Source organism: Paramacrobiotus metropolitanus, unplaced genomic scaffold (genome assembly GCF_019649055.1).
Source record: "Paramacrobiotus metropolitanus isolate TYO unplaced genomic scaffold, Prichtersi_v1.0 Parri_scaffold0000012, whole genome shotgun sequence".
NCBI classification, from domain to species: domain Eukaryota; kingdom Metazoa; phylum Tardigrada; class Eutardigrada; order Parachela; family Macrobiotidae; genus Paramacrobiotus; species Paramacrobiotus metropolitanus.
In genome coordinates, this window is record NW_026570232.1 from 1,706,512 (window position 1) to 1,722,598 (window position 16,087).

The 16,087-nt window shown below is 41.0% G+C and overlaps 3 protein-coding genes across 3 annotated transcripts; 1 reads left to right on the forward strand and 2 right to left on the reverse strand.

Moving 5' to 3' along the window:
- Positions 1 to 82: 82 nt before the first annotated feature.
- LOC129584000 (claspin-like) lies at positions 83 to 7,291 on the reverse strand. Its single transcript, XM_055476076.1, has 15 exons — positions 6,921 to 7,291; positions 6,235 to 6,576; positions 5,317 to 5,690; positions 4,942 to 5,137; positions 4,802 to 4,835; positions 4,497 to 4,616; positions 4,007 to 4,159; positions 3,336 to 3,500; positions 2,891 to 3,268; positions 2,483 to 2,680; positions 2,282 to 2,394; positions 1,784 to 1,990; positions 1,657 to 1,721; positions 1,427 to 1,567; positions 83 to 633 (listed from the first exon to the last, which is right to left on the reverse strand). The coding sequence occupies exons 1-15, from the start codon at positions 6,985 to 6,987 to the stop codon at positions 493 to 495; spliced, it is 2,694 nt and encodes an 897-aa protein (XP_055332051.1). The 5' UTR covers positions 6,988 to 7,291; the 3' UTR covers positions 83 to 492.
- A 1,585-nt stretch (positions 7,292 to 8,876) lies between these two features.
- LOC129584072 (uncharacterized) lies at positions 8,877 to 13,908 on the forward strand. Its single transcript, XM_055476177.1, has 4 exons — positions 8,877 to 9,537; positions 10,144 to 10,233; positions 12,930 to 13,048; positions 13,439 to 13,908. Exons 1-4 carry the CDS (start codon positions 9,434 to 9,436, stop codon positions 13,462 to 13,464), a joined length of 339 nt encoding a protein of 112 aa, XP_055332152.1. The 5' UTR covers positions 8,877 to 9,433; the 3' UTR covers positions 13,465 to 13,908.
- Positions 13,909 to 14,422: 514 nt separating this feature from the next.
- On the reverse strand, positions 14,423 to 15,810 carry LOC129584146 (uncharacterized). The gene is made up of 2 exons (XM_055476261.1): positions 15,403 to 15,810; positions 14,423 to 14,709 (listed from the first exon to the last, which is right to left on the reverse strand). Exons 1-2 carry the CDS (start codon positions 15,587 to 15,589, stop codon positions 14,480 to 14,482), a joined length of 417 nt encoding a protein of 138 aa, XP_055332236.1. The 5' UTR covers positions 15,590 to 15,810; the 3' UTR covers positions 14,423 to 14,479.
- Positions 15,811 to 16,087: the final 277 nt, after the last annotated feature.

Sequence of the window (16,087 nt, forward strand, 5' to 3'; positions counted from 1 at the left end):
CCATTGTTATGACAACAGCGGTACTAATTCAGCGTTTTTACACGCCAGTTTTATTTGACAACAACGGTTAAATAATCACCCTCAACACTCTTTCACTAGGAAAAAAAATAAAACGGAAAAACCCTGAAAACACTCAGAAGTAAAAAACAGATGGCTCCTATACGGTATGCAGTACAAAATACAGATACAAACACTCGCACTTCTTTTTACATCAACAGTAAGTCTCTTGCTTTGTTGTAAACCATCATAGCCAATCAGTATTGTTTCATCTTTAAGTTTAGTTACATTCTGATAAATTATGTTGACCTTGCTAGAATAAACAATAGCAACAAACATATTTGATCCGTAAAGAAAGAGTTTAAATATCCCAACCGTCAGCAATTTGCAAAAACACCACCTCACACATGTTGCGTCCTAACAATTAACCCAAATGAATAGAAACGCTCACGCAGAATTTGCCGGTAAAAAGCAGACGACAATTGGTATTTTGCTTTAATGGAAGATGGAGAAGACGCTCTTGCCACTGCCGTGGATTGCACCAGCCAGACGCAGTCGCTTATGTGCCGATTCGTTGTTGGATACGGAACGCGCCAGGATTTTGGCGCGCGACGTTTCCACTCCGGGCAACGTTAACTACAACAAAGAACATTTCTCTCTCCACTATCATGCGAATTCACTCGCCCCTTCGAGTTCAAATTCACGGCTTAATATTTTCATATAATCGCAAATTTCTCAGTTATAATTTATTAGTGAATAATTTCTGCATTACATATTCGAATATAAGTAGAACAACACGCGGCAGTAAGGCGTACTAATCAAACCGTCACACACGTTGCAGCCAGTTCGGCTGTGCCGTATCACGCCTATTTAAAACGGTTATTTTAAAGCGCCTATTTAAAACGGTTATTTTAAAACGCCTATTTTAAACAGGAAAGACGTAGAGAAGTGGCTAAAAATGGTACTTCTCTACACTTTCCTTTAACATTTTCGGCGTGCCATGTACTCAGTCAGGATGGGAGACCATCGCCAGGACATTACTCAAAAGATCCCTGGACTCATTGGCAACATTTTTCTTAAACTGAATCTGCGACAAAAACTGCTTGTCCTATTCTGACTCCATCGTGTCAACGTACTGTACATCATCCTCTGTGCTTTCCATTTATTCGGCATCAGCCATTACACATATCAATACGCCGCGCGGATTTACACTAATTCAAATGGTGAAATTTTAGACATTAAAAAAACAACCGAAATCGTTAGGGCTACCAACCTAAGAAAACCTACTCTAGGAAATAACCTAAGAAACCGAAAGCAAACATCAAAAGCAGTAACTGCTTTATTATGGCGAAGCGAACTTGATATAATAAATTATTCCTACTTTTGAAAGTCTAGACTCTATAACTGTAAAAAAGCGCCCATTCATTACCTTTCCTGGTAGACTAATGGAAGCCACAAGCGGCGGCGGCGCTACGACCTTGTCTTCCATGGCAATCATCTCCGTGAAGCGAGCCGCCATTTCTCGTGGCCGCTTCCCAAACAAGCCGCGCGGTTTTGGCTTCTTTGAAATCTAAGCGAGAAAAGAACAGACTATTACCGAGCTGAGAAACACAGAAATATCACAAATACAATCCAGACAGAAGAAGACTGAGAACTTACTGAATAACTGATCGGGCTTTCTTCACCGTTTTCGGAATTTGCAATCAACGACTGGTCACCCATTTCTGCAATACGTTCATAAATATGGTCATTGATGACGAAAGTGCAGCCAGATAAGGAAACTTACTCTCTCGACATGCGATACTTTCGTAAAACTGGACAAAACTGTTCTCTTGTAGCATAATTTTATCCCGTTCCTCTTCGATATTAGCCCTTTCGCGGGCCTCCTGGGCCACATAGTAAAGACTGCTCTGCAGAATGGCGTCGGGATCGTCCGGATCCAACGCCGGCTCAGAAGCTACCGCTTCGATAATGCCGCTAAAATCCAAGCCGTCTGAAAACATTCGACACATGCCAGTTGAAAATCACTGCTCCTTTGGCCAAGCGGTAATCGTTTTTCAGGAATTTGTTTATTACTATTGTTTTTTCGCTACGCTTAAAAAATCCTTCTGGTCGGTCTACACTTTTTCGGTCTCTAAAGTGGACAGCTTTCCCTGCTTGTTACTGTAAAACTCCCCGCTAGATTTAGTGTGGTCATTTCATCGAATTATAATCGACATCCGATTTGCACATTTCAAAATTTTAATTTGTTAAAAAATTCAATTCACAGCAGCTTAACTCTTACAGTATTTAGGGCGTTCGATATCGGCAGTGCCGGCTAGCAATGGATCTTCTTCGTGGAGAAAGCGTTCTTTTAGCACTTCCATTAGATTTTCATGATCTTCTTCTTCGTCTACCCTGTGATCAACACGACCTCACAAGTCACGACTCACAAAACAGTCGGAATAAAAATGCCGGGTTAAAAGGAAAGTTAGCTGCCTCCTACTGGTAACACTCTTGCAGGCTACGCAGGTCCTTTTTGCTCAGTTTCTTGTTCTTCAAATCCACAAACGCCAAATCCTCCGGGCGTACTTCGTCCAGAGCGTCTTCATCTTCATCGCCACTTCCATGATAATGGTCATCATCGGATAGCTCGGCCTCGTTTTCGAAGAACTTGGCTGCCACACTCTTCTTATCCCGCACACTGCAATAAACAATCCGTCCAAAGGCAATTTACACCTTGAATAACAACCCGACAGAAAAAGTGTACAGCAACTATAACATCACAACCATGACATCAGAACATCTTCTGTCACCAACCATTACACCATTACCATTACACTACGAAGTTATTCGGTGCAAAAAATTTTCTAAAAACCCAAGAAGAACACGTATTACGCCTGCGATACCTTACTTAATTTGTTCGTAGTATTCCGCCAGCCCTTCTTCGTCGTCTTCTTCCGGTCTGGCCAGAAACTCTTCCTCGTCCTTATCATCTGCGTCGTCATCGCCATCTTCCTCCATCTCGTCGTCGGCATTGTTCTCTTCCTCCTCTTCTTCCGATTCGACTTCCGGTCGCCACCGCTGTTTCTTCTCCCCTGCAACCTCTTCCGACGGTTTATCCGCAACTTTCAACGACTCAGAATCCAAATCATTTCTATCCAACACGGGAGAAACATCATCCTCCTTGGCAGGAGTGGTATCTGCAGGCGGCGACGGTTGTTGTGTTGTAACTGAAAGCGGAGGACGTTCTTCATCCATATCCGAATCGGAATCCGAATCCATTATATTGCTATAAAATTACGAAGATTACAACGTGCACTGTATACCGATTACCACTGGAAAGATATGTTCAGTACGTTGTTAGCGGTTTTTTTGGTTTAGAGGCGATTATTTTAGCTTGAGGATCAGTTGGCGCTATGGGTGGGTCTTCGTCATCGTCATCCAGAATAAGGCGATTTCGTGCGGAGGATTTGGTCGGCCTGATGGGAACGTCTTCTTCTAAATCATCCAGATTTCTGCAACTGTTCAATAAAAAAAGAAAAAGATGACTATAATGATATCCAACCTCTTTGAGCTCTTCGTGCTGCTTTCTACCGCTATTATTGTATCAAACAGGGGACATGACACCTGTTAAACGACGATATATCTGAAAGTGATAAGATAACTAAGTACTCTCGATATAGTATAAAAATAGTTAATACGCGGATTCAAAAATTCATTACGGTTTACCTTATACTATTCTTCACTAGTATGCTTATATAGATCAAGCAGTGTTGAGGTCATCGGAAGGTAGACAAATAGCCAACGGGCTGTTACACTACCAGTCTCATGACTCTCACTGACCTCAGCCCGGTTCCGAATCGGACTAACCATAAGTACTACAGCAAACCACAGAAAGAACTTCATCGCAATAGAGCTCGAAAGAAATTGTAATTTTCTTCTACTTTTCCCTTTAAGACGATCTAATGCACCCGCTCAAGCACAATCCTCTTGCTTAGCCGCGACACTGATCAATTCTACCCTCTACCTGTTATTGATTTTGAAGTCAGCTGGAGGGCAGCTCAACAATCCCAGGAGTTCGTCTCGCTCTTGCGACGATTCCATATTATTCAAAAGGTCACCTTCTGGCTGGGAGAGCAGTGCGTCTCCCGTCTCTTGAGAAGGGAACATCATCTGTGTACTGTTAAATATAAGACAATCACAATCAAGATCAAACAGGACCCCGATGAAGATGTTTCGCAATCAAGTAAGTAAACGAAAGGGAAAGAAAAATAAGAAAACACACAATAAATTTTACCAATAAAACCATACACACCGGCAGCAGTTAAAAAACAGAAACAATCTGCAGGTTAACGTGTAGAAAAAAAATAATCATTAGGATCTCCCATTTAGCACCCGAAACAGAAAAGAACGTCGCAGTAAAGAAACATCATTCCTGATTTGCCAGACCTACACCGGAAGTTGTGGGCGCAGTAGCCAGTTACAATTGTCAAAGTGAGTGGTTCATCTGAGCCTACCTGAGCATTGTCGGTGATCCCGGTGCGCTGTCGGATGCAAAACTGCAGAGTGCCAACAGGTCTGGTTGTTGGGTCAACGGGATATCCAGTTTGGGATCAACACTACTGGTACGCGGTAAGCTAGAAATTGCAGCCATTTCGTTAGCACTGGTACTCGAAACAAAATAAGAGCAATAAAAGCGAAGACACGCTAGCGGTCAACACTGTCCACAAGAAAAGAAAATATCACAAGTTAAAAAAACTAGGTTTCGGCGAATAGCACACGCTTATGTAAGTGTTGTAGCATGCGTACTACGTATGTGTACCTGTTGGAAGTTTCCACGTTTGCTGGAATTTCGCCTAGAACAAAAACCATATGCCTAACAACGCAGAATTATTCGTTAACGCCACACAAAATATAATCCGAACATTATAATCATATTTTTAAGCATTATTTCGCGTTTACCGACTCCGGCAAAAAAATCGTCATCGAAGAAATCCTCGTCCACAGCAAATCGGGATATATCATCTGTTTTATCTTTTTGAGCTACTGCTTTTCTCCCATCAGAAGTTCGCTTTCCATGTAACGAATCGCTTTCTTCTTTGTCCAATCGTTCGTCGCCTTCACTCTCTTCTGCTTCCGCATCGAAAAATTCGTTATCCTAAACAACAGCAAATGCTTTTTTGGGCAAAATTAGCTAACAGACCACATTTGTTTATCAAAAAATATTCCAACTGCAAAAAATCTACGTTTACTTGTTTAGTACTATTGTCAAACCATAATTCTGATGTTAATCAGCGAAAATAAACCCTGCTGCTTAAAATGTTACTTAAAACATACTTCCGGCTCAGGTTCGTCTTTTCCATAGTCATCATCCACTATTTCTGCCTCATCTGGCTCGCTTTCCGAATCACATGGCGCCAGTGCTCCAATTTCTTTCTCCTTCTTCTCCCAACTGTCATCGCAGCGACTGGCGTCATTCTCCTTGTCGCTGTCTTCATCCTCGTCATCCTCCTCATCGTCATCGCTACTGCTTTCCGCGGCCTTTTTCTCGTATTCCTCCTCGACCTCTTCTTCCTCTTCTTCGGGCATTTCAACGCTTTCAACTTTGGCTTCCTCCTCAGCATACTGAGCTTGTTGTTGCTCCAAGAACTGCAGTTTCAACCTGCGCATTTCTTCCTGAAGACGCTCACGCACGGTTGCGTATTTTTCGCCTACAAACATCGACAGTCCTTTCCGCATTCAGTCCTTTTCTTGGGAAACACAAATAAACAACGCCACCATACTAAGCTTGCCAAAAAAAAACGGTCAGTCAAAATTTACTGTATTTAACTCACCGGTTCTCTTGCTAAGCTTTTAAAGTCTCCGTGGACTTTTTGTTAAATTTGGCCGGCTGAACTGCATTCAGAACCATAAACGATGTTGTTAACTGATTTATTAGGAACAAATTTAAAACATTAGGGGAATTAAATAAATAAAATTTTAAAGGAACAAAATTTTACTTAAGTTAAATATTTAAAAACGCACGTAATAATTATACAGTGGATCACTTGACAACCCAGCTTTTGGATCCGAAAACAGTTTGCAATCGACTCAATTTAGCGATAAAAAATGCACGAATAACGGTGAAAAACTACAAGTTCCGCATAAAGAAGGTTATTGTCCTAAAACTGAATGGAACAGTTTAGAGCGACAATGAAGTGAAGCCCCCAACGCGAATATGAATTAAAACTAGGACAAATTAATTGTGAATTTTACCAGGTTTTTGGTTGGGTTTGACATGGGCGCACAACGGCCTGTAAGGCTGCGGCAGAGGCGCTTCGGCGGTCTCCGGTGCAGCGGTGGCGGGCTTCTCATCGATATCGCCGAATTTGATGAGACCAGAGTGGGTCGTCTGCAGAGTGGGCTTCGCGTCTCCACGGCGATGCTGCGCTCTTTTCATCCTGATGAGCTCCCGTAACGTCTGTGGCTGCTTGGTCGGAGGGGCTTCTTCTCCCGTTGGCTGCGGATCGGGGAGGAAACACTTAGCCGCCGTCATGTTGATGAAATGATCCAAATCGATCTTCTCCGGAATATGACGGGGCAGAGCAACCGCAGTTTCTGCAAAAAATAATAAATAAATAAAAAATATGGAAACTGGAAATATTTTGCTAAACAGTAAACACGATGCTTGGCAAAGTTCTCTCCAAACACAGAAACAGACAGATAGATTTACACAGAACACGAGGAATTCCGGAATTCAACATACGAGTACTCGATTTTGCGACATTTGACAGATTACACGAACAAATTGCAAATACTATGCAGGGCATTGCAGGCTATTTTTAAAAGCATACAATAAAATAAAAACAGTTAAAATAACTAGTTACTAGCGCCAATTAATTTATATTTATCATAAATATAAATTAACTCGACATAAATAATTTATGTCGAGTTTCACTTGCCTCGGATGAGTCGCTGGGTCTCTTGTCTAATCTTGTCCTCTGCAGCTTTTTTCGACTGCCGCTCCATATTTTACTGATGCAAAAATGGTTTTGAAAAGAAAAGATGATGAAACAGGATCAAAATCCAGAAAAATAAGGGCTGAAGGAAAAGACAAAAGACAAAAGTGGAACCTTCAGGTTTTCGGTTCCCTCCGCGATCTCTCGCCTTCACAAACGATGGCCACCTAAGCAGTTCATAAAGAATCAAATTCATAAGCCATCTACATAATTCAAGCGGTGTAAAGCCAAGAAAAAGAACAAAAACTGCAGAGAAGAAATAAAAACATAATTACTTAATATTATCACTACAAATCAGGACTCTGCAAAGCTGATCTTCACAATTGGTAATTTTGGTATTAAAGAGAATTTTTTTGAAAAAGGCGGACAGCGGGATGAAGTGTCTGCAAGAGGTAGCAGCCCATAATCAGGACGTTGGGAGACTGCCGCCCGGTATGCAACTGTACAGTGCAGCCAGCAAGATTTTCGCGCATATGACGAAACAATTACGGGTACTAGTAATTAGTGCTTCTTTCCTTTGGCATTTACTACGAAAATATCGACTATCCTGAACTACGTATTGTACTATTTAACTTGTGACCGTTTCCTTTTTTTAAGTTTCCCACATCAACTTCCGCAAAATCGAATTTTGAATAGATAAGCAAACAAGTCTGTGTCTCTGCTGATTTATCTGTACACCGCTACACGCAATTATCATGAATCATGTATAAGATTTTTTTGATTGTTTTTATTGTTGTCGTGGGTTGTAAGGAACTGTTTTTAATTTTTCAGTTGTGTTTGTGTTTTGTGAGGTGATTAAGCCTGTATTTATTGCTCACAGATCAGTTGGATAATCGCTGCATCCGTTGTTCCGGCCAGTGCAGATTACTTATATAATTAAGAGTTTAAGACCGTGCTTGCCATAAACTTTGTTAGCTGTCCAAGTGTCCAGTCTCAGTAACCGATCATGGGAGGATGCCGACGGCCGTTGGACAGCACGGAAGGCACATATTAAAGTGAACAACAGTCGGCGTCTTCTTTTTCGCGGATTGACTGGTAAATGCCAATGCTCCGGGTGTTGTTTTTAATGCTAAAAATTCCCATAGTATGTGACAAGTTGGTAATGGAACGAAAACATGTACGTGGCCCAACGAACGGAACCGGAACAACTTGCACGAGCTGCGAAATGATTCTAATAATACTGTAAATTAAGGAGAAACGGAGAATACTTCACGTTTGCATTTGTGGTAACACGACATATTAACTGTGAAGGTTTTCACGATTTACATAGCTTAACTCTAAACGCAGTTTAATTACGGGCATAATTAAGCAAAGTTGCGCGGCAAACTTTCCGGGATATTCCAGCTGCATTTTGACTCCATTAATTAGACTTAAGTTTTTGCACGAAGATCATAGATTTTATTATTCTTATACCAAACGCAGATATTAAACGCGTTGGAATACTGATTGCAAGTCCGCAGCCCTAACTTAACATTGCTGTTTCGTCAGGTTTTCTTGTTAAAGGTCAATGCTTTCTAATTGCCGCTAACATGGCCAGTTCAACGCTGCAATATGTGTAGATATACTGTAAATTTGTAATATGGAGTAGCTACCGGTATCACTAAATCACAGCCGTAATTAATCAATGGGCAATCTACGTCCGACGCCGGCTTGTGTAAATACGCAGCATCTCGTCGACCCTGGTGACTTTTCCACAAGAATGTCACGTACGTAGTATCGGTGGAAAACGTTAATGTTACAGCGCATATTACCAATTTACCATTCCTGGCCGCGACGGAGGAATACTTGTATAAAAACAATCACCACAGCATGGTTTCCTTTATAATCGTAACTTTTCCGCACCAACGGCCACACCACCGTCCGCGTTTGCGTGCCCAAAGTATGCTAATCTCCCACTCGAAATGCGTCACGGTGTCAATATTGTATGATATTTTTGGCGCTGGCATTACTATCGCACCGTTTACCTGGATCGTTACAACACTTGTTGTCGTGCTACTCCAGTGTACACCGCCGCGCACTTGGTCGCCGAAATATCCGGCCACGCTCCATTTAAAGCCGCTGTCTGTTTATGCGATAAGACAGTGGAATCATTTATTAGCGTGCTGATTTATTTATCTGGTACACGGCGCTGTATGTGACGCATCGATTATGTGAGCCGTATATGCTGCGTATATATATCGTGACAGCACATCGGCGGGAAACAACGGCGCAATTGTCTTATAATGCGCCATACTCACACTTGTGGTTAATGATTAATTGTTTGGACCAGATTTGTTGCCGGATGCGTCAGTCGCACCTATGCCGTTATGGCTGTGTACATGTGTCTGTAATTGGCCATGCTGTGGTGCACGGTGTCGTTGTGTCAATAAAAAGTCGTGCCATCACTTCCGCCCGAGTGATTCGAAGGTGATAATTTGTCGTGATTTCGATGATCTACTGTTGATGCTGCGCTGATAATGATCGACAATAGAATTGTGGCGTGGATAGCCGTGGCGTCGCTGATCATCTGCACTCTTCTCCCCATTGCGACCGGCGTCCGCTATTATCCCAAAAAGAAACCGTAAGTACGCTTTGCCGGTAGTGACTCGGACTTCTATGTGTCGGGCCAATACCGTACCAGAATCTTTTAGAAATATTAATTCAAAATATAGTCTTTGGAATATGATGCTGTTATATAATTCCAAAAATGAAAATCTGGCCTTAGTGTCAGTTTTTCTCGCTTTAATATTTTTTAATATGGCATGTAAATATGATAATTCTAGCATTAGGATGTCTAAAGTATTCACGAAACCGAATATTTGATACGCCACATAAGAAAATATTAAATACCCTAAATACGAAAATGTGGTTTCGTAAATAAACTTTGGGTTAGTAGTTAATACTTTCCTGGATGTAATGCAGTATCAACTAAAATCAGTAAGATGAAATAAGCTCGCAAATACTACAAAAAAACCGAAATGTCGTGTTTGCAGTTACAATTGACAGTGAACTGTATCTGTATGTCACTTTATAGAAGACATAAGGTCTCAACATTCCTGCACAAATCTGCAACGATATACATGGGCAGAATGCTCACACGTTACAAATTCCTTAACCACGCTTTATGGTTACAGCCAAGCGCTTGAGGTCAACCAAAATCATTCCTATATTTTGAGTGTTGTTTTAGGGATTCAGAAAGAGTATTGCACCATCCCAAACATTTCATGCTGCGACTGACGCGAGTTGGCGGAAAGGATCATATGCATTCGAAGGTGGGGTAAGTTCAATAATCATGCAAATATGTGCATAATTAATCTTACTGCACGCGTACACAAATAAAACAAATAGAATCTGCATTTGACGGCATATGAGTGACGAACGGCGATATGTACAATTATTTCTTTCATAGCCAAACTGTAACAGAAAACTGCAACGCAAACACGCAACGTTTTTGTGGCGATTTGACAACTATGCTGAAATCTCCAAATGCACCTTAAGTTTAAACATAGTAAATAATTTTTAATGGAATACTGATATTGTATTGTATGTCAAAGCTGATGTATAGCAATTGAACTAAACAAAAACATGAAATGCCCAGATCCGTTTCTGGCTCTACCCTACAGTAACTACTATCAAGTACTTACTATAGTGTAGTGTACTTACTATCAAGGAAATAGATCTATATTATGATCGGCCGCCCCGTGGAACTTGGCTAGAAAAAACCGCTAAGCAAATTAAAAAACCGATTTCACCATCAAACTCAGCATGTTCCAAAAGGGTCCCACATGCATTTTGTTTTCAAAAATATCTGCCCTGGACCATCGCTCGGATGCCGGTACCGGTACAGGCATCAGTTCAAGGTGACCTTGAAAGACCTTTTACAAAAAACACTGTTGCGTGGAGCAGCTAATATTCAAATGCAGAGTATGTAGTAGAATAAAAAAAGCTGTAATTTGTTTAAATAAACTTCGAAAAATTTTTCAAGTTTGTCGCGTTTCAACAAAATGCACTAAAGCGAAGAAATTTTCTTTTGGTTTTCGGAGCCGGAAAGCGCTTTCGCGCTGGACCTTTTTAGCTTTTCTGCGTTCTTATACATTGTTCTCTGTGCATCACAAAACACTTAGATCTACAATAAACATAAAATTTAAAATTAGCTTAAATACCAAAAAAGTTGTTTGGTTCGGTGAAAACGATCTCAGTACTCATACTGCGGTATGCTCACGCGTTTACATGAAAATTTGGGATAAGATAAGATATCGATTCACAATGAGGCTTTTGCATGAATGCCAGGTGAATGCATTTAAACATTTTAAAATTTTATTCTCCTAATATCTCATAAACAATTTCCACACCGATGTATAAAGTACAAATCCTTTGGCTATAGGATGATCATTATGAAAGGTATGAAACCAAAAAAGTGTTTGAGGATGCGAAAGCGAAAGTTTGCGAACGTATTCCTAATTACCTGCATAGTCCTTAACTTCCTTTACATATTAGGTAGAAGGCGAAATCGCACTTCGTCGTGGTAGTGAGAAAACAGGCAGTGTCTCAGCATAGTTTGCAAGCGAAAGTTTACTGACCGTGAATTTTCCTATGCAATGAAAAACTCACTGACCAGACCGGCATATGTGAACGGAACCCAACGGAACCCTTGCCCAGCACCCACTGTTCGATGCTAACAAAGTTCTTGAGCTGTCGAATGAACAGAACCGCACAAAGGTTACACTATCCACTAACCAGACCTACCGAGTTACAGGAAACATACTGACCGTCGATCAGGCCGGTAGAGTGAACGGAAGCTCTAGTTTCAGGGAAGGAATATTATCTTAGTGTTAGTGGCTTAGACCAGATAAGAGCAGAACCGTTATCATTGTCCAGCACAACGCTAATCCGGTAATCCGGCTGTCAGCCGAACAGAACTGTGCAAAAGCTGGCATGTCTATCAATCTTACTAAATAAAGGGAACGGTGGCCATGGTCCGAGATCCTCAATTTACCACCGGCCTTACCACCCTTTACCACAAACAGTGTAACCGCGAGGGCTAGTTTTTATTTTGTTAGTGGCTATTGCCAATAACAAAAAATGTTAACTAACGAGTGCCGGGTAGAACGACATCCCGTGTAAATGCAAACGCCATTACATTCTTAAAATCTGTCAGAAACAATCGAAATTCAGAAAGACAACCCACAGGTCATACCAGTGTTTAGGTATCACTAATCAGGGCTGCGGCGTAAACGGAAATTACAGGACCCGCTATTGCTGTTACTAATGTTTGGTGGCTAGGACAACGTGATCTCTGTTGCTCGTTATCACTACACACTCCTTGCTGCCGACTGAATGAATGGAATTATAAAAAAAATTATCTGCCGACCAAGCCTACTGATTACTGAACAAAGGATCAAAATTGGTTTCCACGTGTCCTCGATCACAATTGGTTTCCACGTACCAGTTATTAAAAAGTAGCGAAGCAGAATTATTAGAAACTTGGCACCGCTGACCGCTCTCCGACTATTAGTCGTGCTACTAACTATTTTGTTTCACATAGAATGAACCGATCAGCTATATAATGCTATTTCCTGATTAGAGCAAGCTAACTGAAGCTACGAACAGCGCCTGATCATACACTGTAAAAACATATAACACGCAAATCAGGCTTCAAAAATAAATGAACAAGAATTAGTTTTCAAGGAACTGACTGTAGATCACAAGAGCATCTGAGGCGAAGCCGAAGATGACTCTTGTATCTACCTATAGTAAGTTCTTGCTACTATAATAATATACAAAGTATATTGCACCAAAAAACCGTTTACGTATTATGTAGAGCACCGGCTGGTACGATTATTTACATAAGATGGCATAATATTTTTGGGCTAGCATAGATACGACTCATACGAGTACTGTACATACGTATACGAGTTCACACAAAAGATAACACTGGCGCTTACTGCTTAAACGCTACGTATATTTTTACAGGAAGACCGTGGATGAGGGTTATGACCTGAAAGCGCTGGGTTTCGGCATCAATCGCTATCGTCATGGCGGAATAATTGGCCGCTTATCAACAGCCTGGGATTCCGCCAACTCACCTTATGGTTAGAATCGACCTTTTTATATGAAAAAACACATCCTTATTGTATATAATATGGACCCTCCTCGATCATAAAACTACAGATTTGCTAAATTTAAAATTCTGGGTTACGAGTATTATAATTTGAACAGCAATAGCAGCGGCTTTTGTAGCATCTACGGCTGGGGCAACTTTACTTGAAAATTTCAGTTTTGTGTAATTTTATACTACACATGCAGAGTAAATCGCCTTATGGAGCGACTGAGAGTTTTCGTTTTCATGTACGTATTGTAGTGTAGCGTTTTCTGATTTTAACTAAAACGTATTGTAGCGTTTTCTGATTTTAACTTCCACTAGGAACAAAACACGTAGGTAGTAGGTACATAAACAATTAATAAGTGGTATTTTGCTGCAGCACCTGGAAAGCGGCGCCGACGGTGATACGATGACGTGAAATGTGGACACTCTCTCTCGAAGCAACCTGAATCTGCACAATTTGTTTTCCGGGTTGTTATATTCAAGAGATTTTTCTAATTAGAAGACACGTCACACTGATTACCTGTTGAATGTAACACACATGTGTTGTGTACATTAACACTTCTTCAGTTCTTACTTGTTACATTTGTAGAATGCACGGTAAACTCAAAACCGAACTGTAATAAGTACCAAATGTCTAATGTTGCACCCGCATCGGGTAAATAACTCGTTTTGAGATGATTTTTTGTGATGTTTGATATACTGATTATCCGTTTTAGTATATTCAGCGGTTTATTATATGATTCTTGTATTGGAACGCTGAACGTACCCTCTTTCTCATTAATTTGGGAATAAATATTTAACGAATTATCTACTGTATATGTACATAATAATAGTTCTTAATATTTTTTTCTGGGTTGAATTGTGGCAAAATAACCCAAAACTCTATACAGAGTGCAAGCAGATAACTCGACAGCATGGATATGTTACCGTTTACGTTTGTATAAGATTCAAAACCTAATTAACATATGTACTTTGATGCGATACATGGTACAGCTAGTAGCCTAGTATTAAGTATATATAATTGTTGTATAACTGTTTTTATTTTTTGTCAGGTCACGGTAGCGGACTAACAGCATGAAATTCTAAATCTTTTTTTGTAGAACGGTAGCTAGTTAATTGTCGGCTATTGTGCCTGCTTATTCGGCAAGATGATATTGTACAATATGCGCACAACTTAAAACTATAACAGCAGAACAGATACAAATTTCTTTAATAGAATACAAATCTTTCCCCGCTTATGTTACCATAGCAGTGGCATCTCGGTTACATACAAAGCGGAAGTTGCATAACGTTGCGCCGGCAGCTATGCAGTTCGCTGTACAATTCAATTACACCGATATCAGTGCGTGGCACTGCGTGCTGCTCGCAGCTAGGCGCTCCCACATGACCAGCCCCAGTGACAAAAAGACCTTTCTTCCTATCTTTTGCGGCCCACTCGCGGACCGCTCAGCTTGGACTTTTGACTGGTGGCGGCATAGTAGACGGGTCGTGGTCGCAGCGCGTAGGCCAGAGGATCGGGATTTGCCGGTGGATATTCGCTCCTCAAGACGCTCATGACCAGTGCGTCGAAGAAGGGCAACGGTGGCGGCATGATCTGGCTGTCTCTTCCGGGTGCGCTGATCGCTGCGCTAACGCGGTTCACCTGATCTGCGAAACAAACTACATATCTTGGCTCATCGGTTTCAAATGAATTTCCAGTACTCAATCGGTGTAATACGATGATTGTACGCACTGTAAATTTATAAAAATAGCGACGAACGGTCAGCGAGCTCCGCCTTTGTTCTTACTTACCATTATCCTATACTTACTATAGTTGCAGAAATCCCTGCGGCTGTATATGCGACCGTGTATGACATAATAATATCTTATCGTATAACCTATCGATATGTATACTCGATTGTTACAAATCTTCAATTTGTCAATTTTTACGTTATAGGATTTTATGATTAAGTAATTAACAACCGGACGACAAATAATTTTGCAATTTTCTCAACTACAAATGTGCCTGGCATGGGCATTTTAGAACACAACTGCCACTATCTGTACCAGTCCCCTGCCTGCAAGTGCTGCCATGAGAGGAAGTGCGGAAATGTAACATAATGACATTGTGACCTTTTCTCCAACCCCGGGTATTTCAGTTAATATTGAATACGTCACCGGCGTGCACGTGTGGCCCGCTCTCAAGAAAAAAGGAATGAATATATAATGGGAAGCAAATGACAGAAACTGCGCATTCTTTAATATGCTAAAAATAAGAGGTCAAAAGTGTGGTTCTGAGATATCCTAACCACACTTTCAAGCAGAATATCTGTTTAACCGCGCTGTATAGTGTGGACATACCTCTTCCCGCGCAGCATATGCTTTGCTGGCGCAGTGCCGCCTGCATGGGGAATTTGTCGAATTTCAGCCAGTTGCAGCCTTGGAAGCTCGTATATTTGCATCGCATTTGCAGTGGATGCACGCGAACCAAACAGACAATCGCCGAATAAACGCTGATTAAGAAAAGGTCACTCTTTATCAACAGCATTTTAGTGGCAACGCGCACAACCAATATTCTCGGTTTATCAAGGCCTATGATGTATATTGTATAAGGTCAACGGAGTGCAACGAAGACGTTAAATTAAATGAAAAGTAACCGATAATTAAACTATAAACCATAAATTAACTCGTCTTATTAGAATCTGGTCGGGGTTGTCAACCAAACAATCGCTGCAGCTAATTGTAACAGCAAATCAGCAGTCCATAGAAAAACACCATGGAATTGGACTTGTAAGATGTGTATGCAAGTACTGTACGCAATCCACGTTATATATATGTACTGCAGTCGGCCTCACTGTGAGCGGTTATAACTTATAGTCCGTAATGACCCGAGTATTTATGGAAGTGTCGCTTCCAGTAAACGTATAATATTTCTCGCCTCCACATCAGGATCATAAATAGCACATATTATATTTATTCTTCCGTCGGGCTTCCGGTGCGTTACCTGCAGCCAGAACATAAATTAATTAGACGGACAAATAAACGG